Source organism: Lissotriton helveticus, chromosome 11 (assembly GCF_964261635.1).
Source record: "Lissotriton helveticus chromosome 11, aLisHel1.1, whole genome shotgun sequence".
NCBI lineage: Eukaryota > Metazoa > Chordata > Amphibia > Caudata > Salamandridae > Lissotriton > Lissotriton helveticus.
Window position 1 is genome coordinate 1,026,020,140 of NC_136072.1, and position 26,384 is coordinate 1,026,046,523.

The 26,384-nt window shown below is 49.8% G+C and overlaps 1 protein-coding gene across 4 annotated transcripts in view; it reads left to right on the forward strand.

The window, feature by feature from the left end:
* HECTD4 (HECT domain E3 ubiquitin protein ligase 4) overlaps positions 1 to 26,384 on the forward strand; it is a 2,216,728-nt gene that overhangs the window by 539,373 nt on the left and 1,650,971 nt on the right. For all 4 annotated transcript variants that reach the window (XM_078667422.1, XM_078667425.1, XM_078667423.1 and 1 more), the window contains exon 23: positions 15,126 to 15,230. In XM_078667422.1, the coding sequence (XP_078523548.1) occupies positions 15,126 to 15,230 (105 nt within the window). The remainder of the gene's footprint in view (positions 1 to 15,125; positions 15,231 to 26,384) is intronic.

Genomic DNA, 26,384 nt, shown 5'->3' on the forward strand with positions numbered 1-26,384 from the left:
AATCCCTGACATGGTCAGGTTGCCTGTAGATCTTATTCTTCACAGGCAGACTGTCACCAGTGTCCACTACATGGGTACACCAGTCAGTCTGGCTGGGTGCGAGTGAAAACAAATGCCTGTGGGCCTGCAAAACTTGTCTGCAGTCCATCTGTTGCTGGTCAGTGAGGCTGCCTGCCAAGGCTACTCCATCAACTGAACCATCATCAGGGTTCTGAGAAAGCAGGTCTGGGAGAGGGTCACTCTCTTCCTCCTGATCCCCATCTGTGGCCATGAGCAAGCTCATGTCCTCCCTGTCCACAAATGCTTTCAAGCGATTCACATGGATTACCCTGTGAGGGCTCCTGGGTGTTCCAAAGTCCACCAAGTAGGTGACTTCTCCCTTCTTTTCAATGATAGGATAGGGTCCACTCCATTTGTCCTGGAGTGCTGCTGGAGCCACTGGCTCCAGTACCCACACCTTCTGTCCTGGTTGGAACTCTACCAGTACAGCCTTTTGGTCATGCCAAGCTTTCTGCAATTCTTGGCTGGCCTCCAGGTTTTTGGATGCTCTTTCCATGTATTCAGCCATCCTGGAGCGGAGACCAAGTACATAGTCCACTATGTCTAGTTTGGGCTTTTTGAGAGGTAACTCCCATCCTTCCTTCACCAAACATAATGGACCTCTCACAGGGTGGCCAAACAAAAGTTCAAAAGGGCTGTAGCCAACCCCCTTCTGTGGGACCTCTCTGTAAGCAAAGAGCAGGCAGGGTAAAAGAATGTCCCATTTCCGCCTGAGCTTCTCTGGTAATCCTTTTATCATGCCTTTAAGGGTCTTGTTAAATCTCTCCACAAGCCCATTGCATTGTGGATGATATGGGGTGGTAAACTTATAGTTTACTCCACATTCCTTCCACATTGCTTTCAGATAGCTGGACATAAAATTGGTGCCCCTATCTGATAACACCTCCTTTGGGAAGCCCACTCTTGAGAAAACTGCAATGAGGGCTTTTGCCACCACAGGTGCTGTGGTGGTCCTCAGGGGAATAGCCTCTGGATACCTGGTGGCATGATCCACTACCACCAGTATGAATCTGTTCCCAGATGCTGTTTGGGGGTCCATTGGACCCACAATATCAATTCCAACTCTTTCAAAGGGGACCCCCACCACAGGTAGTGGTATTAGGGGGGCCTTTGTTGTGCCACCTGACTTACCACTGGCTTGGCAAGTGACACAGGAGCGACAAAACTCCTTGACATCCTTTGACATGTGAGGCCAGTGAAAGTGTGAAACAAGCCTGTCCCACGTCTTGTTCTGGCCTAAGTGTCCTGCAAGGGGAATATCATGGGCCAAGGTAAGAAGGAACCCCCTAAACTGCAGAGGTATGACCAACCTCCTGATCATGCCAGGCTTGGGGTCTCTAGCCTCTGAGTAAAGGATTCCATCATCCCAGTACACAGTATGGGTACCTTGGGCATCCCCAGCAGCCTCAGCAGCAGCCTGCTGTCTGAGGGGTTCAAGGGAAGGGCAATCTAATTGAGCCTGCCTCAGGTCTGCCCTTGAGGGTCCCCCTGTCCCCAGAAACTCAACCTGGTCAGGTTCAAGCTCCTCAGAGACAGTCTCCTCTTGGACTGCAGAATCAGTTTCCTCTGAAACTTGATCCTCAACCTGGGGCAAGGGGGAAGGCTGAGCCTTTCCTCTCTTGCTCCTTCTCTTGGGTTGTGGTTGGTCTATTGTTTCAAGATCCACCACTGGTTCAGGAACGCACTTCTTAGCCTGAGCCCTTGTCATGGCAAGGACATGCTCTGAAATCCCTAGCATTTCTGCATGAGTCCTGTACTCCACTTCTGACCATGCTGAGCTTTCAAGGTCATTGCCTAACAGACAGTCTACTGGTAGGTCTGCACTCACCACAACTTTCTTTAGGCCATCAACCCCTCCCCAGGAGAAGTTCACAACTGCCACACTATGGGAAGTAGTGGAGTTGCTGGCATTGGTCACTAGGTAGCTCTCACCTAGTACAATCTGTCCAGGGTCCACAAAGCCAGGTGTCACCATTGTGACACTGGCACTGGCCCAGAAACTCAACCTGGTCAGGTTCAAGCTCCTCAGAGACAGTCTCCTCTTGGACTGCAGAATCAGTTTCCTCTGAAACTTGATCCTCAACCTGGGGCAAGGGGGAAGGCTGAGCCTTTCCTCTCTTGCTCCTTCTCTTGGGTTGTGGTTGGTCTATTGTTTCAAGATCCACCACTGGTTCAGGAACGCACTTCTTAGCCTGAGCCCTTGTCATGGCAAGGACATGCTCTGAAATCCCTAGCATTTCTGCATGAGTCCTGTACTCCACTTCTGACCATGCTGAGCTTTCAAGGTCATTGCCTAACAGACAGTCTACTGGTAGGTCTGCACTCACCACAACTTTCTTTAGGCCATCAACCCCTCCCCAGGAGAAGTTCACAACTGCCACACTATGGGAAGTAGTGGAGTTGCTGGCATTGGTCACTAGGTAGCTCTCACCTAGTACAATCTGTCCAGGGTCCACAAAGCCAGGTGTCACCATTGTGACACTGGCACATGTGTCCCTGTAGGCTTGAGCCAGTTTCTCATTAATTAAGGGAGTCTGCCTGTATTTGCCCAGGTTACTGGGGCTTACTGCAGTGGGCAACTCAATGTCCACATCATACAGGAGAACTGCCTGTGTAGGGATTCTGACTAGGCCAGATCCTACTTCAATACCCAGGGTCAACCCAGCTACACCCTTGGACTGTGTTCCACCACTGCTTACTGTACTTGGGGTTGCAGTTGCTTTAGGAGCTGTAGTGGTGGGAACTGGATTTGCCTTGGTGCACTCACTGCCCCAGTGTGAAACTGATTTGCAGGTATTACACCAAGGTGTCTTTGGACCTTTGTTCTTCTTCTTCTTGTTTCCATTTTGGGAACCACCCTCCTTACTATTAGTTTGGGGGCCTGAAGACTTCTGGTCTTTTTCTTTATCTTTCTGATTCTGATTACCACCCTTCTGGTCTGTTTTCTTCTGGTCACCACCTTGGTTCTGGGGTTTCTGCTTAATCCTTGTTCTGACCCATTTGTCTGCCTTCTTTCCCAATTCTTGGGGAGAGGTCAGATCAGAGTCAATAAGGTATTGATGCAACAGCTGGTTTGTACAGTTATTAAGGATCTGTTCTCTCATCATAAGATTGTACAATCCTGTATAGTCTGAAACTTTACTTCCCTGTAACCAACCCTCCAAAGCCTTAGTGGCACACTCCACGAAATCAGTCCAGTCTTGAGTCTGTGCTTTTTGGGTGTCTCTGAACAACAACCTGTATTGCTCAGTGGTTAGGCCAAACCCTTTAATAAGAGCACTCTTCAAGACAGTGTAATTTTTGGCATCCTCAGGTCTAACTGTGAGGAGCCTGTCCCTCCCTTTCTCAGAAAAGGAGTACCATAAAATTGCAGCCCACTGATCCTCAGGAACCTGCTGTACCATGCAGGCTCTCTCAAGAGCAGTCATCCATTTGTGGATGTCATCCCCTTCTTTAAAGGGGGGCACAATTTTTGTCAGGTTTCTATTGTCATAGCCCCTGTCTTTTTCTCTTGGAAATTTGCTGCCACCAGTGGCATCTAAGCCACTTAATTTCTGCTCTCTTGCCAAGGCAAGTTTAGCTTGAGCTAAGGTAAGTCTAGCTTGACTCAGGGCTACCTCCTCTCTCTCTATTTGGAGTTTGACAGCCCTCATTCTAGCCCTATGCTCAGCTTTCTGAGAAGCAGTCATGCCTCTCTCTGGTTCTCTGGAGGCACTAGAAATATGAGAGTCCCCTGAGGGAGATCTCACTCTTCTGTTGCCTGGGAGAATCCCATGGTGGGTTCTGGGGAGGTGCTGGCCCTCTCCATTCCCCAGTAGGTCCAAGTTGGCCTGGCTAAGCCTGGCAACTGGAACCTGGCTACCCCTCTGATCCTGATCTTCTAAGTCCTCAACTTCTGAGTCCTCTTCCTCCTCTTCAGGGGGGTTCCCTCCATTTCCTGTTTCTAGGGAAGCTACCTTTGCCCTTTCTAAGTCATCCTGCTCTAGGATTTCTACCAGGATTTGGCAGGTGGGGCTTCTGCCCCTTTTTAACCCTCTTGCTTTGCACAAGGCAATCAAGTCTCTTCGGGTTAGTTTGTCATATCCAAAAGTTGCCTGGGTAAGGTCAACTGTCACAGGAGTAGACCCTGAGGCTTTTCCTGTGTCAGACATGGCTGCTAGTGAGGTGTAAGTGGTGCACTTACCTACACTAAGTGTTTTCCTACTGTACCTTGCTAGTGAGTTGTAGTCAGGGTGTGCTAATCCCTTTAATCTACAACTACTAAGTTCAGTAGAACTTAATATGCTAAGCTTTTGATTTATATGTACCTAGAGGTACCTGATGTGATCTTTCAATTTGATACAAAGATTGCAATGGTAAAACAACAGCAAGCTCAAATCCGCACCGCTGCTCACCAATGTGAGAAGTTGGCCTGATAGGTGATGTTTCCAATTCTGGAACCACCTATTATCAGACCAAACAATCCCTTATGGTGTCTGGTTGTAAGTCAACCTTATTAGACAAGCTATCCTAGGGGTAGCATGGACTAAGCAGCCTAAAGGCTTAACTTAAGAGGTCGTGTTAAGCGAGCTGTTTTACCACATACAATCCTGTAATATCAAATGAAAGGACACCACACAAGTATATATTATAAAAATATATGTGTTTATTACTAAAAACAATCCCCAGTATTCTTTATGAATAAAGGGGCACAAGCGTTAAATCAAAAGCACTGTTTAAACATACAAGTTGCACAATTATGGATGAGGGCGGGTGGCCACTCAAACCATATACTAAACAAGTGGTATAAGAGACGCCACTCGAGCAGTGGTTAGGCCTAGGGCCTAGGGAATCGCTGGGAGCAGTCAGGACAAGCAATGCTGAAGTAGGGAATGGCCCTCGGGATTCGGGAGATGTGCGGAAAGCGCACGCATGCACCAATGTTAACCAATGGTGCGTAAAAGTCATAAAGTTAAAGTTTAAGGACACTTCCGCTGGACCTAGAGGAACAAAACTTAACACACAGACCCTAGAGATGTGCACCAGTGTGGGAACACCGGCGGAGCAAAGTTACCTCACCCACAGGAAGTGGGTGCACAGGGTCGAAGTGGCGTCGGGTTTTGACACGCAGGCTCTTGGTGCTTGAAGCTGAAAGGGCTGCAGGCGGGTTGAAGATGAAGTGTCCGGTGGAGTCCAAGGGTGGACTCAAGTCGAAGGGTACCTGAAAGCAGAGGGGACAGAGTCTGGGTCACTCAGCAGTGACCAGGGTGGAACCAGGACGGAACCAGGCAATGTCGGGCGCAATCAGGTGGTCGTCGAGGAGCTTCTCTCCGCTGTCACGTGGGCTCTGGGGCATCTGCGACGTCCAGGAGCAGGTCACGATCTGTCCCACGCAGGCTCTCACCGTCGGTGCAGTCGGCTTCAAGTTTGGAGCAAACAACACTTGGCAAGAGCAATCCACGCGGGATCGGAAGATTGCTTCTCACTCGGACCAGGAAGGTCAGAGTCGGGGCTCCTTTTCAGGGGAGCTGGTGTGGATCTGGAGCAACCAGATTCACGAGTCTTCTTTGTAGTTTCGTCGGCACAGGGACCACTAGCCGGCTGGCAAGTGACCGGGCCAACGCGTTGAGCCAAATGGAGCAGAAGGGCCCCACGCAGCACTCGTCGAGTGTGGAGGGCTGAACTTCGGCTCAGGAGTAGCTCAGGGTGGGGGCTTCTCAAACCCCGGTGCACAGCTTCGAGGGTCACTCGTGGGCTGCACGGTCAGCGTCTCGTGGTCAATTCAAGATGGCGTGCCCCACGCTTCCGGTCGCCTCCACGGGTCTCAGCTCTGCAGGGACTGTGGATCGGGCTGTTGGAAGGCAGGCAAGCTTGATCTCGTCGATCTCAGTCGCTCGAGTTCCGGCGGGAACTGCAACTAAGTAGACGTCGAGGGCTGGATGGTGCCTGCTGCTGCAGGGTGGTCACTCCTTGACCACAAGGGAGATTCTTCGGGCTTCCACGTTGAGATGGAGGTCCAAGGGTCCAGAGTTTCGTTTCTAATGTTTCTTCCAGGAAATCTGATGTGCATTGGCACTGCTCCCACTCTTATTCCAATCTGGGGGGCGTGATTACCTGCTAGGTCCCCCCCTATGGGTGGGACCCAGGAAGGGGGTGGATACACCCCTTTCCTTTGTTCCAGGCCGCCCTGGCACGAGGGCTGGAGTGCCCCAGAACCGGTTTGGCCGGATTATGCAAGGGGCAGCCTTGTGCGCCCCAGGCAGTGTCTGGTTTCTTTCAGACCTCCCTGCTACAATCCACTATCTCCTGTCTGGAGGGCGGTGACACCCTCCTGTGACAGGAAACCCTTTGTCCAGGACCCATTTGGCCGAGTTTCGGTCAGCTGCAGGGGTCCAGACATTTGTCTGTGGCAGAGGCATCCATTTTGTGGATCTAAGGTCTTTGGAGAAATTAACCGCATTACAGTAAAGGAACATGTCTTACCCCTCTAGAGGGGTGGAATGCTATCCCCGTCGCCAGAACTGGCGAGGGGATAGTATTCCAAATCGTATGACACCTTACACGACATGTTTTGATAAAGCCAAACCAAAGTTGCTATTTAACCGCGAGGATTATAAGGCACTTAAGAGTATATGGTATGGCATTATCCTGAAACAGCTTAGGGAGTTGTTCCCGACAGCTGCAGACAGGCTCAGCTCATGCTAGAGCTCCATCTCACATAAAACCACGCACTCTGCCTCCAGGATTGATGAGGCCTTCCATAGGAGTGGCTCACAGGTTTACATGTGTCCAGATATAGGTTTAGATATAGGTATACTATATCTAAGCAAGGGGTGCTTACACCACCTTACCCCAGCTGAGTGATCAGCCAGTTGTGTCAATTTAAGAACCAGCCAGGGGTGGCAAAAGATATGCTGCAGCCCCTGGTAGGCCTTGGTGGCCCCTATGCCCTGGGCACCTATAGTGCATTATACAGGGGCTGACAAGGAGTCCATTTCCAATTGGTATGTGCCTATAGCACATGTGTCAGTAATTTAGTGAGAGAACAGCAGGCTGGGGGTCTGATCAGCAGGCCCACAGCCTCAGTAGTCGAAAACCAGTGAAGCAAAAAGCAAAAATTTGGGGTGACCATAGGATAGCAGACCCTACTCTCCTACAACCATTGACTGGTTTATCTGCAACTAGTTTAAATCTTCGAGAGAAACAATCTGTGCCCACATAGTGCATTGCAAAGCCATCACCAGCTGAGACACAGGGGAGACAGTCAATCAGGAAGAACAGTTTCTAAGAAAAGGCAGTAAACCAGAATGCAGTAGGGATAGTACATTAGGGAAAGCAAGACAGACTGCACCCATACAATGGGACAACATATAGGTGATTTTGCGTGATGGATAACAAAAACTTGATTGCATAGGGGATGTGCATAACATGGCCCGCATTATCTAGAAAGAGTGGAGAAGAGGGTAGAGGTGACTGAGTGGCACCAGTCTAAAAAAAGCTGCACACTATGGTACCCACAAATGCCAACAAAAAGAGTAGAATCGTAAGGCTATGCTATAGCATGGAAATCTTATGAAGTCTAATCACCAAGAAAATAAAGCTCAAACTTCTGGCAGTGGCGGAGAGAGGAGCTTACAGCACAGGGGAAACATGCTGGCAAGATTACATATAGTTTCACAGAGCATTGCTTTGCATTGCTAAAAATGCGAAATAACGTAAGTCAAAACAGACTTGGTGGAGGGAATCAAGAACATTTAAAGATGTGTAACGGATCTGATAGACACAACATGCTGGAGGAGAGAGCAGATGAAAATGTTCTTAATATCAAACAGTACAATTGCTGCATGCTCACATTGGAGAAACAGTGCATTATTGTCCAGGAGAAGCAAGAGGAGTTGGAAAATTGCTTATCAAGAAAATTGATAAGTTTAAACACATACTCATGTGAGTGGAGTGCAATGATTTCAAAGCCTAAGTGCAGCTATAATGGAAGAACCTGGTTACTTTACATTTGCACACAGAGCAGCCATGTGCAGTCGAACCAACTGCTTGCCAGCGGACAGTACAGCAAGGTTCCACTCTGAAGACCAAGGACCTCTAATATCAAAAGTAATGAAAAGGGTACTATTTCTTGTAATGGTGTAAAAATGCAAATTCAGTAGGTCATGTCCATTATGACACTGCACAGACTTCCTTATGAGCCAGAACATTCAATACTGATTGGAGTGCCCAGGGACATATAATACCTTTGGGAGCAGCCATTTAAAATGTAACACAAGTACTCCATATTCAACCAAATCAAAGAGAGAGAGAGAACACACTCACTCTCTCTCCACCCTCTCCACTATCTCTCTCTCTCCCCTACTCCCACTATCTCTCTCCCCAACTCCCACTATCTCTCTCCCCACCATCTCCCCCTCCCTAAAAGCCAGAAGAGAAAACTCCTAACGGCGACACACAGAGAAGCAGATTGCCAGACCATATGACAAAGATTCCTCAACAACCAAGGAACCGATGCACCTGAGTGGCAATCATGAGGCAGACTTGGCAGGCCATAAACCAAGTGACTGATATAGACTAGTGACAGTGGAAATTGTCTAAAACAATGTGCAAATCAAGGCGCAAAAATGCTACCATATATTCTTTTAAGCATGGAAGGAGGTGGAGCTTGGACATGATTGTGATGGGTGGCTGGGGTGGAGCGGAGATGACAGTTAATTGGGAGGAAAGGAAAAATATATGCTCCTATGGCTCCATGCATGACATTTTAAAAGGGGAGTTGTGCATCAGACCACTTTCAGTGAGAGAGAAAGATAGCAAAAAATTTTGCTTTATCTTTCTTTTCTATTTGGGATCTCAGTATATCAGCTAGGGTGCGGTTCTTTGGGAAGGATGAGTTAAGATGGAGGCTGGGATAAACTTTAAGGGGGGGGCACAGCCATCCATGGTGAAGTGAGAACCACAGGTAAATGGGGGATGAATGGGAAGAGAAAGCTATGCTTGGTATAGCTTTTCAAAAAATATACCTGGAATGGCAGTCTTTAAGTTTACTACTTATAATGTATGGACCGAATAATCTACATATATGATTGAAAGTAGTTAAGAAAGTGAGTTATCATTAACTGGGGCAAGTCCATCCTCTATGTCCTGCGGGGAGGCGCTCCTGCGCAACTGCCCTATCGCGGTAGCCAAGAGGGGTTCCGCTTCCTGGGGGTCTTTATCTCCAAAGAGCCGGAGACCAGATACGAGAGGAACCATCTCCCGCCTCTGCAGCGATTCAAAAGGGACGCTGCCTCTTGGCGACAGCTTCCACTATCCCTCCTCGGGCGGGCAGCGCTCTTCAAAATGATGGCATTGCCTAGGTTCTTGTATGCCCTACAAAACTACCCAGACCTGGTCCCGCTTTCTTATTTCGCTTCCATCGAGGCCACACACAGGGAACTGCTGTGGTCTGGAACGCCCCGCATATCCATTCAGAAACTGACCCTAGGATGGTTCGATGGCGGCATAGCGCTCCCTGACATCCGTAAATATTACTGGGCCGCGCACCTTTCGGCCATTAACCAGGGCACGTACAGTGATGGGAACGACCCTGCGTACGGAATGGACAGTTGGCTCTTGCCGGGCAGGAACTTTGAAGCTGCGCTCTACTCCAAACCGGGACGATACCCGCTGACGGGGCCCACACAACACTCAGTGCAGTTGTGGCATATTGTACAACGTAAATTAGGATGGGCTGACACCCTCACGATGGCCACCCCCCTCTGGGTCTCAGAGAGACTGGGCAGGCTCGGTCGCACCAAGGGGTTCCAAAACTGGGACCTCATAGGCATATCCCACGTCCGAGACCTATGGGGCCCGAAAGGGATGATACCCTTTGCCTCGCTCCAGCACACCTACGAACTAGCACACTCGGAACACTTTAGATATTTACAGGTCAGACACTCCCTCCAGGCCAACATTCCTGAGGGAACACAGCCCCCTGCCTCATCACCGCTGGAGGATAGGCTTCTAGATGGCCACCTCCCCGAACATGCCATATCACTCACGTACAAAAAAATCATTAACAACTCCCCAGACCTACTGCTCCCCCTCAAAGGTAAATGGGAATCCGACGGCCTAGAAATAGATGAGGAAGAATGGAGAACTGCACTTGCCTCCCCTAAGGAGGTTGCGTCTCGGCCAGACTCCGGCTCATTCAGCTAAAAATTTTACACCGAGTTTACCTTTCATGGACTAGACTGCAGCGAATGGGCCGAAGTGCAGATGGGCTTTGTAGGCGGGGATGCGGGGAGGTGGGGACCTACTTCCACATACTTTGGGAATGCCCACTGTTGAAGCACTATTGGACCCGAGCAGGCACGCAACACCCATTGAACTCACCGGGCTTCAGCCCCCCCGTCGTGTGTGGCAGCCCGGGATGAGACAGATCCCGGGCACACACAGAGCCGCACCCAAACGTTTCACAGGTCTTTAGAAGACCATTTGAATGTTAATTAGTCCTTGCAGTTGTTTCACCCCTTCTAAGAGCCCCTGCAGCTCCACTCTGCCTACTGATTAAAGGTTCAGCCCCCCCCCCAAAAAAAATTCTTAGCCCCACCCCCCGAAATTTGACTCTAGTTGCGCCTCTGGACCAGAGTGACCCGGTGTATGCAGGAAGTCTGGGGGGGGTAGAGCTCCGAGTTGAAGCAAAAAGGTGCCTGTTAAACATATGGGAACCTACAGACCTGTCACATAGTGGAAAGCTGTGGGCCACTCTAGGGTTTACAATAGCCAAGAGGAACATTGCTAGGCTGTGGGGTGGCGGTCCGGCCTCCTAAAGTCGGCCTGTGGAAAACTGATATGGAGTGGTGCATGCTCCAAGAAAAGACGGTGTACGAGGCACGGGGGTGCCCTCGGAAATGGATGCAAATATGGACCACCTGGAACGAACACAGAGGGAACATCTGTGAACCCCCCCAGATCGTCTCGATTGACGAACCGCATTCACTGTAAACGATATGTGATGTACTGTTTAATGCCTCCATATCGTGATAACTATGTATGTATTGAAATCCCCTGCGCTTGAATGTAGATACTTAATGACTTGACTGTGACGATCACCACCTATTTCTTTGTTGTTAATAAAAAGAATAAAAAAAAGAAAAAAAAAGAAAGTGAGTTATGCAAATTGGTTTCCAGCAAGGGACACATTTGTTAAGGAAATAGGAGATGAGACTCGCCTCAATAGCTGGCCTCTGGCTGTTGGAAAAACCAGGCACATGGGCATTTCGATGTCTGAACATTTTCCATAAACTCCACAGACATCTATCAGAGACCCTGCAGGTAAATGGCTATTAAGTGGGAGATTACAGGGCTTTCTAGCTGTCTTTAGCCTCGATCTGTGTACCTAATGTAGATCAGTAGGGCTTCCTTTGTGCAGCTCTACAGAGAATGATGGAAAAAGCTGCAGGTATGCTTATAATAATTTCAACTTGGGTATGAACTTGGACACAAATAAGAGTAACCACAGTCATGTGCACGCATTATTATAACCAAGGGAAGAAGCCTTTAGAAGACCTGATATTAGTGGATAAATGGAAACATCCACACCCTGTACTTCAGGACTACTGACATTACTCCCATACAGATAAATTCTATACACACATAGATTACACACGCTTGAACAGATGCCGCCAACGAGCCGTAAGGGAAGCACAATAACAACAAATTACATTCTCGTATTGGATACTGATAACTAATGCAAGGGACTTGGCTGTGGTATCAAAAGGATGTACTTGGGCTGAAAACTCCTTGATTACCTACTTAAAGACCTGATGCTAACAGGCGCAGTCCAGGAAATTATGAAAGTAAAAATGCACCAAGATAATTTGGGGCACATTCAAATCAGTGATTAGAGGCTGTTTCATAAGAGCGGAGTCGAGATTAAAGAGGGAAATAGAAGTGCAGTTCTCTTCCAGGGGATCCTCATCAATAGTCATAAGCACTGAATATTCCCACCCATGTGCTGGACCCCGGAAACAATATAAAAATATATATGGAAAAACATATATATATATCTCGCTCCACATATATGTATGTACATATAATATTTTTTTCTCATATCAATGCAGCCCCAAACAGGCTAAACAATGTAATCACTTATACATGCACTGAAATTAGCAAGGAAATAAAAAACACATCAGGTCCAATAGCCCTTGAACTTTGGGTTTTAATGAGTAAAAGCACTCATAAATCCTGAAAATTGCTAATAAATAGACATTGTTAGCCACAGGCTGCATTGAAAAGCAATAACATAGAAAATGAAAGCATTTTCAGCAAAAACTGGCACCGTGCCTTTAAGGCAGCCGTGACCCCAGGCTTCCCATCATGCCTCAGGGGTGACAGTTAGGTCAGTTGTTCTTTCCGGCTCCTTCTGTCAGGACCCTGGTTTAACAGCTCCCACCTTTTTTGGCTTTCTGTCAAAAATTCTTGGTGTTTTTCTTCAATTTTTTATTTCACTCGACGGTTTTTGACCTTCGAGAGAGATTGCTGCCTTTTCTGAGCTTTAAAAAAGGTTAATTTTTGTCAAAATGCCTTTGCTTTTTGATCCCTGCCCTTCCTGTGGGAAGAAGAAAGCTAGGTCTGACACACATCCTGTGTGTATCCTTTGTCTCCCTGAAACACATTCTGTGAAGAACTGTGAACACTGCAAGACTTTGTCAAGCAGAACCCTCAAAGACAGAGAAAAAATTTATGGTCTTTCTGAGAGAGGTAGGTCTCCAAAGAGACAGAAAAAGCGAAGAGCGCGATCGACGTCGAGAGAGGTCCCGACTTACTCTCCTTCGGCGTCGGGATCGGCGTCGAAGTTTCCATCGACGTCGACGAAGAGCCACCTTTCTCCGACGACGAAGACTTCAGCGTCGAGAGTCAAGGTACCTCCGCTGCCGTCAACCGGGCGACGTGCAGCGTCGAGAGAGAGGTCTCCGTTTGAGCATAGGATCTCGACGTCGAGACAGCTGCAGTCGAAACCGCACAGCCAGTGTTACTACGGCATGATCAGGCGGACCGCAAGGATTTTGGAGTATAGTTTGGCATAGAAATTGATCAAGGAGATAGGCCTATAAGAGCCCGGGTTGTCTGGAGGCTCATTTTTTTTCAGTAAGATGACAATGTCTGTGCTCTGCCAAGACTGAGGAGGTACCCCATCCCGCTGCACCACTAAAAGCATGTCCAGTAAAAATGGTTCTAGTTCTAGATACACTTTGTAGCGCTCGATGGGGATTCTGTCTGGGCCTGCTGCCTTCCCTGAGGCCAGTAAATTTAGCGCACCAGCGACTTCTTCTTAAGGGATATCTGCGTCTAGCTCTCTATTTTGATCTGGATCCATCTTACCCCTCCCTTCTTCTAGCTGTATCTCTTCTGCCAGCGAACTAGTTTGCGGGGTATTTTTGCAATATAAAACCCATAGTGGTTTTCAAACATTTTGACAATGTCTGTAAGATTTGTGGTGAATGACCTAGCGTTCCTTTTAATGCTCGGAATATTTCTATTAACTTCCCTTTTCTTAGTACGTAGGGCTAAAAGCCTTCCAACAGTCTCCCAAAATTAATCTCTCTCATTTTTATGTGATTTAAACTTTTCCATCGCCACCTTAGTATGGTAGCTGTTGATCATGGCTTTTACCACTGTTATTTCTTGTTGAGTTTGTGTGACATCTTGCCCCTGTATGACCCCCTCAGTGTTACTCTGTTCCAGTTTAGCTTGTTTTCCATATAGCCCCCTGATCTCAGCCTCTTGTTGCTTCCTCTTTTATGCAACAAAACTGATGGTCTCATCTCTCAACCCCGCTTTAAAAGCATCCCAGACCAGCCCACGTGACGTGCTATATCTGTTCAGATCAAAGAAATTCCTTACCCATTTCCTCATATAATATTGGATATTTCAAAGCAACTTTCTGTCAAAAGTCCACTTAGCCTGAGGCCTGAACCCTTCCAGCCCTGAAAATTCCAGGATAAGTGGGTGATGATCAGAGAAAAGCATTGGTAGTTTCCTAATGTCAACCTAACCCACTAATCCAACAGAGGCCAAAAAATAATCTAATGGACATAATGTGGACATGTGAAATGAGTGAAGCCAGGGTCCAGTGTCGTCTTATTTTCCGGGATTTCAACCAATCCATGACTGTCCATTAAGGACACCAAAGCCCTATATGGGTCTTTTTCCCGTGATCTTTGGTTGTTTGTTTCCTTCCTACATCTAGATGTAGGTTTGAATCCCCACAAACTAGGAATAGGGTAGACCAAGCCGCTAATTCAATTTCTGGATCTTCAAATACTTTTGGATCATCCTGATTGGAACCATAGATAGTAAACCTAAAGCATGACACTCTACAATCTCCCCCATTCCCCACTTATCCACTAACTTACGTTTAGCAGGCCCAACATGACTTTTAGCCAATAAAGCCACCCCCTAAGCGTAGAGCGCTAGCAGAGTATACCCCCTTATACTCAGCTCTCCTGTTCTCCATGGAATATGTTTTACCTGTTGACAGATAACATCAGGACCCAATGTTTTAAGTATCTCTTCCACCCTTTGTCACTTCAGCTTGTCATATGGGCCACCAACGTTAACTGAGCAGATGGGCACTTTACCCATTTGTGCTGTAATAAAGCCAGGAGGATACCCTGGTGCCCAGACTTTGATAACTTATTATTCTCCACATGAGGGATTGCTATGGAAACAACACATTCATGTAATGGAAAGAGGTAGACTCTAAAGAGAATTGCCAAAGTTGACTGAGTGCAAGTTTGTTGTCATTAATATGCATAAGCATTATAACAGCTGTCTCTGGATTTCAGTTCTCATATAGTGCTTAAAGAGTAGACATGCATTATTGTTGTGAATTTAAGAGCGGGCCACATTACATATAGGCCAGCATTGTAGCACCCAAATTAGGTTACAGCAAGTGAACCTTATTGGCTCTGTTTAACTCAGATTTTATATGTATTCCACAAAAGACTTGTTTTGAAAAAGAGAGCCAATTCCTCATGTAAGTATCTGATTTTTAACATGCTCTTAAACAGCTTTTCTTCTCCGTTGTAAAGGTGGAAGGAGATACAGTAACTTTCTCTTTTGAAATGAGAAGTGGTCGTGAACATAACACTCCAGACAAAGCTATGTGGGGATTTTCTTGCACGGTTAGAGCTCAGGTAAATGTACTTGCTTATTGTTCCTGTTTGCCAATTTCTTGACACTGTGTGCCATGTCAATCCTTAATCTAATTTGCAGTGTTTGCTTGGCAGTATATGTATTTGTTAGCCAAGCCATCGAAAATTATGAATTGGACAGGCTACTTATTTTGTGTTTTGTAACATGCGCCACATGTTCCCTTGAGACCACCGTTATTTAAAAAAGGATAAAATGAGTGTTAAATATGTGTATCTCCCCAAAGATTCCAGGCCCTACTGATTTCCTGTTGTTTTCATTAGTTTTCATTAGTTTTTGTTTGCTATGAGGGACCAGACCAATTCTGGGACTCTTCGAACTCCATTCCCCTTTTATTAACCTTATAGTGCTTAAATATCTCGGGTGCTTTCTATGAATTCCCTCACTTAGTATTTAGCCACCAAGGAGCCAAGAATCTTTGAAGGCATCCTGTTTTTTAACTTCATCTTATAAATATGATTTTTCATAGCCAAATTCCAAACCTGACACATTATCTGTAGGAATATCTGTTTAGCTATTTCCTGCTATACTGCCAGCAGGAGTTATTCAGTCAATTGTGTATGTACAGGGGCGTTGTGAGTCTAGTATTTAGCAATGCCAAAATTCCTTTGGTGGTTCGTATTATTCAGGTTCAATATGGAAAAATTGTAGGCAAGACTACAATATGTACAATAGCATCCTCTTCCTTCGAACAGGTGTTGAAAAATCCCAGTTTTCATTTGCAGGAAGCTTCCTCTCCTGTGCTAGATGTTATCTATGTTTTAAATTCGCTTTTATGCTAAATACATCTCTAACACAGCAAATCATGCCGAGTCAGGTCTATGAATGTAAGCCCTCATGTTTTACCATCTTAATCATATTTTTAACTAGGCAAACACCTGCCTTCAAACTTGGCAGATCATACATGGTTCTGTCCCTCTTTATCAATTCATTCCTCTTTTCCATCTCTGCTTGCCTCTCTGACCCTCCAGTCAGTCGGAAACTTAACTTCTTTTTGATGAATGTGGAGTCACCTTATTATTCATGGCCTGCATAACCCCCCTGTTTATTTAATTGGTGCCTTTATCTTAGTCCCAAAGTCCAATGTGCTCCTAACCTCCTTAGTGCAGCTTCCCCTGTCCCTGGTGCATTTCCGAAGGGCAGATGACCAGTCTGTGACACAATTCACCAGACTGAACTGGCACACAAACTCTGGTCAAGTGCTAGCCCTGTAAAGCCACTTCATGGATGCATAATTCTTTTGTGAATCGTTCTTCAAGGGCTCATGCCTTTATATTGGTCTGCCTGGAAAAGCCAACCTTGGCACAAGCCATTATCAGTGACTGCGATACCCTGCATTCTAAAAGTTCCTATCATGCCTTCTTGGCTAAGGCTTTACTGCACTGTGTTTATGCCGGAGAATGAGAAATCGAAGAATGATAGTTCCTACAGCAGATTATCGTCAACAATATTTTGAAAACTGACCTCCTAAAGAAACTGGGCCCTGCCGTTGGCAAGATGACGGTTGAGTAACAGCGATCCTTCGGAGCTCCGCTCGCCACGGCCGATAAAAGCATCCATTTTGCCAAGCCGGGACCCCACAAACCACAGAAGGGGAGCCTGTGACCTGGATCGCTAGCGGCATTTGTTGTGATGAGCAGGCGAGGTGAGCGAGCGGCCCGATATCAGGCGGGAGCCCTGCTGTGCAGATTGGAGACTGCGCGAGCGCTCGGGCTGTTGTCCGCAACTCTGGAGGAGACCGGCGGCTTGCCTGCAAAGAGAGTGACCAGGAGGAGGCGTGAGGCACAGCTGTGGGCAGAAGCAGCTGGAGGTGTCTGGTGGGCGATTCGATTCATGGTGGATGGGATTTGCAGAGGCCGCCGCAGCCACCCGCAGGGTGGGGGAGGCTCAAGGGCCGGTGCCATAACCCACGCGGTGCCAACAGGGGGATGGAACTGGTCCTGGGCGCCCTGAAGCGGCCAGGACCAGCGGAAACGGGGTGCGCACCAGACACCCCGACAGGAAGTGACCTTGTGACCTGGGCGCCCATGGGGGGCGACCAATGGCCAACCTTGCTACCTTTGAACCCCCCAATCAAAGGGGGTTTCACCTGAAGCCCTTAGGGGCTCAAGGGGATTTAAGCATCGCCGCTCCCCACCAGAAGCACAACGTCTTCGAAGGAGCTGGGAGAGCGGCGCGACAACGACATCGTTTGAAGAGGACCGACTGCGGCAGGAGGCGGCGAAGGACGGCCGAAGCAGAAGGGCGACCCCACAGAGCGGCGCGCCGGTCAAGTTCTCCACCCAGCTCCCCGGGAACCCGAGGCCGAGTGATCCGAAGCGTCGGAGAAGGACGACGAGCTCGGCGGCCTTGCCAAGCTCCAGCGCGGTAAGCAAGTGTCCAGTTCGGAGCGCGCATTGAGCCGTTTCACCAGACGAACAGCACACACGTGCAGGGAAGTTCAGAGGCGGGTCCGGAATTCCTTCCGACCCAGCGGCGCAGGCCAGCCCGCAGAAACCGGACCTAGGCCCTAGGGACAACATGGCGGAAGATCAGCCAGGAGACATGGCGGAAGTGCTGAAGAAAATCCGCGAGATATCGGCGGTACACGGCGACGAATGGCTCCAGCCCCATTTGGCCAAAGGAAAGGAGAATAGGCCGGACGGCCAGGCGGAGGAGGAAGCAGGCCCGTCAGCACCCAAGAAGCCTAAGACCACGCCGAGAAAGAAGACCTCCAAGAGGAATCCCCCAAAGAAAGTGCGCCAGAAGCCCCCGCCGCCGAGGTCAGACGACAACAAGCAGGGTGAGACGAACGGCAGAGCAGTTAACGGTGAGCATATTAGTACCATTGTGAAAGAATGTTTGAAATCGCTCGCTCCGACGTTCCTGAACGGCGCGGCGCAGGGGGCGGCGGGGCCCAGGGAACAACGCACTGACGAGACAGGGGGCTTAACGTGGCATATGATTGATCCAGGGTGGGCCCGGCAGTCAAGGGTGCAGGAGCAAGTGGGCTTGTCCCCGCAGGGTGATCAGGTTTCCCCATTACCCGGGTGGGGGTACAATACTGGGTCCGGGAGCCCGGGGTCGGGGGGGCTAGGCAGTGACCTGTACGCCAGACCATCCCCCGGCCCTGCCTCCTTGACGACGAAAGCCACGGGGCTCGCGTGCCTTATTCCTCTCGCAGTAAAAGAGAGGATATGGCGCAAGGAATTCATAGATATATTCTCGCTCCTAGAAATACAGCTGGAGGGCCTCGACCTGACCACATGCGACAGGAGAGAGGACGAAAAAAGGGAGAGGCGCGGCGCTAGAAAGGAGCGGAACTTCGAGAATTGGCTAGACGCGTTCAGGATCATGGCGTGTATCATAGTAGAGAGGTTCCCCCATTGCGCAGCTGACCTATGGTTATATGAGGCTAACATACACTCAGCACAGAGGCAATTCCCCGGGGACGCATGGTTGGAATACGATAAGGGTTTCAGATTAAAGATGCAGAGGCACCCAGAGATGGAGTGGAATGAGGAAGATGTTTCAGGTTTTATTCATAAAATGCTCGCGGCCAAAGACGTGAGAGCCTGGACGGGGAAATACGACCAGTCCTTTCGGAGTTCGTCCCATAAGGGGAAGAACAGAAATTACCAGAAACATTCCTCCGGGCGGTCCAGCTCCCCCCCTGCGACCAAGGCAATATGCAGGAGATACGATGCGGGGGACTGTTCATGGGGCTCCTCGTGCAAATTCCAACATGCATGCTCAAGCTGCGGGGGGAGACACGCTGCATCGGCGTGCAAAGGCTCCAAGCGGGAATCAAAGAGCGAAAAGAGAGAGAAACACAAGAAGCACTAGCCCGAAGGCTAGTGGGGGCGGGACACTAGTGGACATTCAACAGTGCCAGCTGGCTAGGTCCCCCATTAATACACAACAGCTGCGCAGTTTAGCAAACAGGTATCCAAACAAAACAGACGCCAGGACGCTGGTTGAAGGTTTTGAAGAAGGCTTCACTATCCCATTTCGAGGCCCACTGCCATTAACGGGAGCGAATAACTTACAGTCAGCGAGGCAGAATCCCCGGGTGGTGAGCGCGAAGATAGAAAAGGAGAGGAGCCTAGGTAGAATCGAGGGCCCCCTCCCTCAGGAACTGCGGGAAGGAATAGTCATCTCCCCACTAGGAGAGGTTCCAAAAAAGGAAAAGGGCCAATTCAGGTTAATACACCACTTGTCATACCCCGAGGGGGGGTCCGTTAACGATGGCATCGACCCGGAAGCATGCTCTGTGGGTTACGCGTCAGTGGATGACGCGATCACACTAGTCAAAGCGTCAGGAAAGGGGGCCCTCATGGCCAAGGCTGACATCGAATCTGCCTTTCGCTTATTACCGGTGCATCCGACCAGCTTCCACCTGCTGGGCTTCCAATGGGAAGGGGACATGTACGTCGACAAAGCCATGCCCATGGGATGTGCCATATCCTGTGCCTACTTTGAGCAATTCGCTACCTTTCTGGAATGGGCCCTTCACGACGGGCACCAAGGGGGCGGGAAGCTGCACTACCTGGACGATTTCCTGTTCACAGGACCAGCGGGATCTACGATGTGCGCCAGTACACTGGCGGCGTTCGAGGACCTGACCGAAACACTCGGTGTCCCCCTAGCGAAAGAGAAGACGACAGGCCCAACGACAAGACTGACGTTCTTGGGCATTGAACTTGACTCCACGGCGGGGACCGCCAGGCTCCCCCCGGAGAAAGTGCAGGAATTCAGGGAAGAAATAGCCAAACTACGGGGCCGGCGCAAAGCCACCCTCAGGGATATCCAAGGGGTGATAGGCAGGCTGAACTTTGCAGCGAGGGTCATCCCTCCCGCCAGGGTCTTTTCCAGGCGCCTCACCGCGCTAACGGCTGGCGTCACCCACAAACACCACCGCATCCGGCTGAACACGGGTGTAAGGCAGGATCTACAGGTATGGGACGACTTCCTGCAGGATTTCAATGGCGTGCTGATCTGGAAAAAGGGTTGGGTGACAGCGGATCAGCTATCCCTATACACAGATGCAGCCGGGAGCCTGGGATTTGGGGCGGTCCTGGGGAACAGATGGTGTGCCAGCCAGTGGCCAGACAGGTGGCATGCGCAAGGGCTCACAAAAAACATCACGTTCCTCGAACTATTCCCAATAGTAGTGGCACTGACGGTATGGAAAGAGGAGATAAGGAACCTGAAGCTCACCTTATGGTCAGATAACATGGGGGTAGTGCAGGCCATTAACAGAGGCGCAGCAAGATGCCCGGGCATGTTGAGGCTAATGCGAGAGTTGGTTAAATTGCAGCTCGAGGGGAACCTGGAGCTGAAGGCGCGGCACGTGCCGGGGACAGAGAACACGGTCGCAGATGCGCTATCCCGGTCCCAGATGACACGGTTCAAACAGCTTCTACCCGGTGCGGAGGAGGTGATGACCCCCTTTCCACCATACCTGTGGGACCTGGGGGGGTTGACTTGTCCAGATTAATAGGGCACTCGCTCACCTCTGAAGCACACAGGAGATACAAGAAATACGCGGCCACAGTAATGAGAATCGGGGGCGTAGAGTCGCTGGAAGACAAAGCAAAGGTGCGCACAGCGGTGGAGAAATTCGTGCAATGGGCATTCGACGCTAAGAAAACAAGGTCTTGGGCACAGGCGCACCTGGCCGCCATTGCATACTTTGCCAGGCTCCACACAGGCGAGGACCCCACGGCAACGGTCTACCTGAAAGCAGCCCTGAAAGGCTGGCGAAAAATTGAGGGGACCAGGAAAGACGGCAGGCGCCCCATTGATTACGACAAGCTGGGTCAGTTACTTAGCGCCCTAACCAGCATCATTGCAGACAGGTATGAGCGGCTACTCTTCGGGGCCGCGTTCACCACGGCTTTCTTTGGGGCATTTCGGGTAAGCGAAATAGTGGCCCCCAACAGGTCAGGCCCGGCGCAGCGTTGCTTGCAGGCAAAGGACATCAAGCCGATGGTAAAAGCTGTGGAGCTCACGCTTAGGCAATCCAAAACTGATAGGGCCCGAAAAGGGACGACGATACGCCTGCATTGTATTCCAGAGGTGGGGCGCTGCGCAGTGTGCTGGCTGTTTCGATACATGGCGGCTCGCCCGGCGGGGGAGGGCCCCCTCTTCGTACATCAAGATGGAAGGAACTTGAGCAGGTTCCAGTTCACGGCCATAATGCGTCAGGGCCTCAGTAAGGCGGGGCTCCAGGCAACATCATTTGCCCCGCACTCCTTCAGGATCGGGGCGGCGACCTCGGCATCACAGTATGGCATGCCAGAGGACAGGATCCAGGCCGTGGGCAGATGGCGCTCCAGGGCCTACAAGTCTTACATACGCCCGCATCTCATATAAAAAAATAAAAATAAAAAAAAGAAAGGGGAGAGGGGTAGTGGGGGGGGGGGGGAGCAGCCGCCTTGGGATGCGGCACGGCAGGGTTCCTTGCCCTCCCTCGTCCACACCCGGTGCGCAGAAAGCCACCTTAATGGAGCATTTTCTCTCGACAGGGGGACGCCCACAGCTGGTCTGGGTCGTGGGGCATTCATTCATATCCAGAATGGAGGCCTGGTGGAGGCGAGTGGGCCACAAGGAAAGCAGACCCAAGGCGACATACATCCGCTGGATCGGCCGGCCCGGCATGAGATGGGAGCAGTTGCTACCGACCCTGGACGGCCTCATGGCAGACTCAGCGTGGCTGCCAGATGTGCTGATCATACATCTAGGAGGGAACGACCTAACGCGGTTGGGCCGCAAGGCGGTGGGTCAAGCCATCCAGAGGGACATCACCAAAGCGGCGGCATGGCTGGGGACCACGACAGTGGTTTGGTCGGAGATGATCAGCAGGAGGCACTGGAGGGGTGCCGACTCCAACAAAGCGGTGGATAACGCGAGGCGCAAGTTAAATATCGCCATGCACAAGTTTTGCTCAACCAACGGCCTGGAATCAATCCGGCACGGCCTCATCCACCCAGGCCGCCCAGAGCTATATGGTCAAGATGGGGTACATCTGTCCGACAAGGGAATGGAGGTGTTCTGGGGCAACTTGTGGGGCGCAATGACGCTCGCGGGTTGTCGTTAAAAAGGAGAAAAAAGGGGGATTGTGGGTAGCCACGAACCAAGGGGCAAAAGGGGGGAGCCGCAGAAAGACGTGAGCCTCCCTGCGGCGTGGCGGAAATCCTACAATCGTTGGCTAACCAAACACACCGGTGGGCGGTGTGTAGGAGGAGGGCCACTCACTTTTCAATGCCGCACGGCAGGGTGACGTGGCCGCACAAAGGAGGGGAGGAAAAGACGGAGACGGCACTCGCGGCCCAGACCCGGCCGGACGGCAGGGCGCAAATGGTAGCGAGCTGGGGACCTAACTCCAGGCAAAGAAGCTCCCCTCCATGACACCCAAAAGGGGTGTGGCCAACCAACTACTGGAACACCAATAAAACTGATTAAGAACTGGTTGTACACAAGTGCCATTTACGAACTGATGAGTGCACGAGAGACGGACACCTGTATCAGAGGAAGGTGTCATAAACTGTAATGTGATGTGCATGATTGATGGTTAGAGTTCGCAAATGAAGATTGTACAACCAGTATGTTATTAATATTGTTATTAATAATCTTTATTGATATTAATAAATCTGCGGCCAACAATGACCACCACTAAGAGCTGAGATTGTTGGCTGACATTATTGACTAGGACTGATGGGGGGGATACGGAAAATGTATGCAGTATGTCCACCAGCAAGTAAGTATAGACGGGTGACCCACTGAGTAGGCACATGCGAGGGTTATTGCAGAGGCCGCCGCAGCCACCCGCAGGGTGGGGGAGGCTCAAGGGCCGGCGCCATAACCCACGCGGTGCCAACAGGGGGATGGAACTGGTCCTGGGCGCCCTGAAGCGGCCAGGACCAGCGGAAACGGGGTGCGCACCAGACACCCCGACAGGAAGTGACCTTGTGACCTGGGCGCCCATGGGGGGCGACCAATGGCCAACCTTGCTACCTTTGAACCCCCCCAATCAAAGGGGGTTTCACCTGAAGCCCTTAGGGGCTCAAGGGGATTTAAGCATCGCCGCTCCCCACCAGAAGCACAACGTCTTCGAAGGAGCTGGGAGAGCGGCGCGACAACGACATCGTTTGAAGCCCACCCACCCACACCGGAGGAACAGCAGAGTCGCAGTGCTGGACAGTGGGGAAGGCGTTGGCGGAAATCCTACAATCGTTGGCTAACCAAACACACCGGTGGGCGGTGTGTAGGAGGAGGGCCACTCACTTTTCAATGCCGCACGGCAGGGTGACGTGGCCGCACAAAGGAGGGGAGGAAAAGACGGAGACGGCACTCGCGGCCCAGACCCGGCCGGACGGCAGGGCGCAAATGGTAGCGAGCTGGGGACCTAACTCCAGGCAAAGAAGTTCCCCTCCATGACACCCAAAAGGGGTGTGGCCAACCAACTACTGGAACACCAATAAAACTGATTAAGAACTGGTTGTACACAAGTGCCATTTACGAACTGATGAGTGCACGAGAGACGGACACCTGTATCAGAGGAAGGTGTCATAAACTGTAATGTGATGTGCATGATTGATGGTTAGAGTTCGCAAATGAAGATTGTACAACCAGTATGTTATTAATATTGTTATTAATAATCTTTATTGATATTAATAAATCTGCGGCCAACAATGACCACCACTAAGAGCTGAGATTGTTGGCTGACATTATTGACTAGGACTGATGGGGGGATACGGAAAATGTATGCAGTATGTCCACCAGCAAGTAAGTATAGACGGGTGACCCACTGAGTAGGCACATGCGAGGGTTATGGGTGTAGAGAGCGAGACACCATGGACTCAAGTGAGGGGAGATCGGACTGGAGGCGGCTTGGAGCTTCCGGAGATAGAAGTGACAATCCGGATCTCCCTGCGGGCCCTGATGAGAGCAGGCGCAACAAGCGATACTAGGGCTGGTCTGCAGACACACCAGTCTCTTCAAGGTGAGGCCAGGCGCGTGTGGTGGAACGGCGTGGCTGCCTCCAGGCAGAGGTAAATGCGGATGCACCCCAGGCCCGGCTCCAGGAATTTTTATTTGGGTGGGCCACTGCGGGCTCAATTTGTCGCATATATGTCTGGACAGGCCTGCTTCAGGCCCCCCTTTATCACTTCTTAGTCTTACAAGGCCCAGTAAAACGCACTCTTTTCCAAATCTCTTTCTAAATATTATCACTCTCAAAAAGTGTTTTTTCCATGTAATGTTCCTTTGATTGGAAGAGGAGGTTTCTGAGGTGGGAGTATCAGGCACACTTCTCGGGCTCTCTCTGTGCGAGACTTCAGGGAGAATCCCTCTTCATTACTACCTCCACCTGACCCCGGACTCTGCAACACGCTCCCTTACAGGCTTGATTATCCACTACTCCTCTCCAGTGCACCTTATCTCACAGCTAACCTTGTGCCCCAGCCACATATCAGGCACCATCGGGCTCCACTTTATTTTTTCCTGGTAAAAACACTAGTAAAATAACCTTCAAACTTAAAACAATGAATATAGCAGTAACTATAATTAGCAAGCACTTTAAAGTATGTTCCAAAGTAGCCCTTATGACCGACTGCTAATTAAAGAAACAAAAACATAAAGGCAATGAGGGAGCCGCTTTTAGTGCTGATGCAAAAGTCTTTTTTTGGCGCCACACCAATTACCTCTTTCTCCGTAAATACCTTTACTACCACCTTCCAACAGTGCCCCTCATCCCTCCATGGCCCCCCCATTGACCTCCTCCTCTGATTCCCTCACTGCCACACGCCACAAGTGCCCCTCATCTCCCCATAGCCCCTCCCCCTCATGACCTCCTCGGATTCCCTCACTACCACCCTCCACCAGTGCCCCTCATCTCTCCCTAGCTCCCCCTCCACCCCATGACCTCTTCCTCGGGTCCCCTCACTGTCACCCTCCAACAGTGCCCATCATTGCTCCATAGCCCCTCCAACTACCTCCTCCTCGAATTCCCTCACTGCCACCCTCCACCAGCGCCTCTCATCTCTCCGTAGCCCCCCCTTGACCTCCTTCTCAAACTCCCTCACTGCCACTCTCCAACAGTGCCCCTCATTTCTCTGTAGCCCCTCCCCCTCATTACCTCCTCCTCAGACTCCTGCACTACCACCCTCTTCCAGCGACATTCATCTCTCCGTAGCCCCTCCCTCAAATGCATTTAGTGTGTTGTATAGCGCTACTCATATCAGTGTACTGTGTCACAGTACTTTACATCACCATAAACTATAGAGAGACAATCAATCATGCAGGTATGTAAATCAGTCTGCAGGGAATGTCACATAAGCCATTGAGGATTACAAGGTGTAGAAATCACATGTCATCCATACTGGTGGGCAGTATATTTTAAGAGGGTTTGGTCTGGGGAAACACAACCGTAGGATTTAAAGAGCATTCCATGGGGGTCAGCTTTACTGATAAAAATGTATATCTGCCCAAAAATACTCATTTTAGCAACATTAGAATAATGAAAGACTGAGGAAATTCTAACTATATCACAAAACAAAAAAAGTGAAATTCTAACTCTACCATTTATGTTTGTATGCAGCTCTTTGGTGACGGTTCATTGGTAACTGTCCTATGTTAGGATTGTAACTTCTGAACTGCAAGTAACACAGGGATCTCTGTGACAAAGGCAGTAACCCACTGAGCTTCTACATAAAATACAGTTCATCTGCATTTAAAAACTACTAACAAACTAATAATTTCTCTCCAGCAGGTTCATTAATCACCAGGGTTATCTGGGCCTTTTGTATTGTCTTATTGTTGTCCTGCATCAGCCATGATCATGATAAAAACTGTTCAAATGAAGCACACACTTTGACTTTATTTACTAACCCTACAATTAGTTAAAATCATTACAGTAGGAGGAGGAGCCAAGATGGCGATCGAGATGGCTGCGTGACTGCTCGGCTCCGTGAGCCTCCTCACCCCGCACATACATCCTGGCACTTATCCTGAGCTGCAACGGCATCTATATGTAGGCGAAGAATCACTTTTACTTACCGCTTGCTCCTGAGGCCTCTGCTTGCCGCAGACCCGTTGGAGTGTCCCCGACTGTTTTGAGGCCTTCACGGAGCTGGGACCGGGGTCTCGAGTGTGGA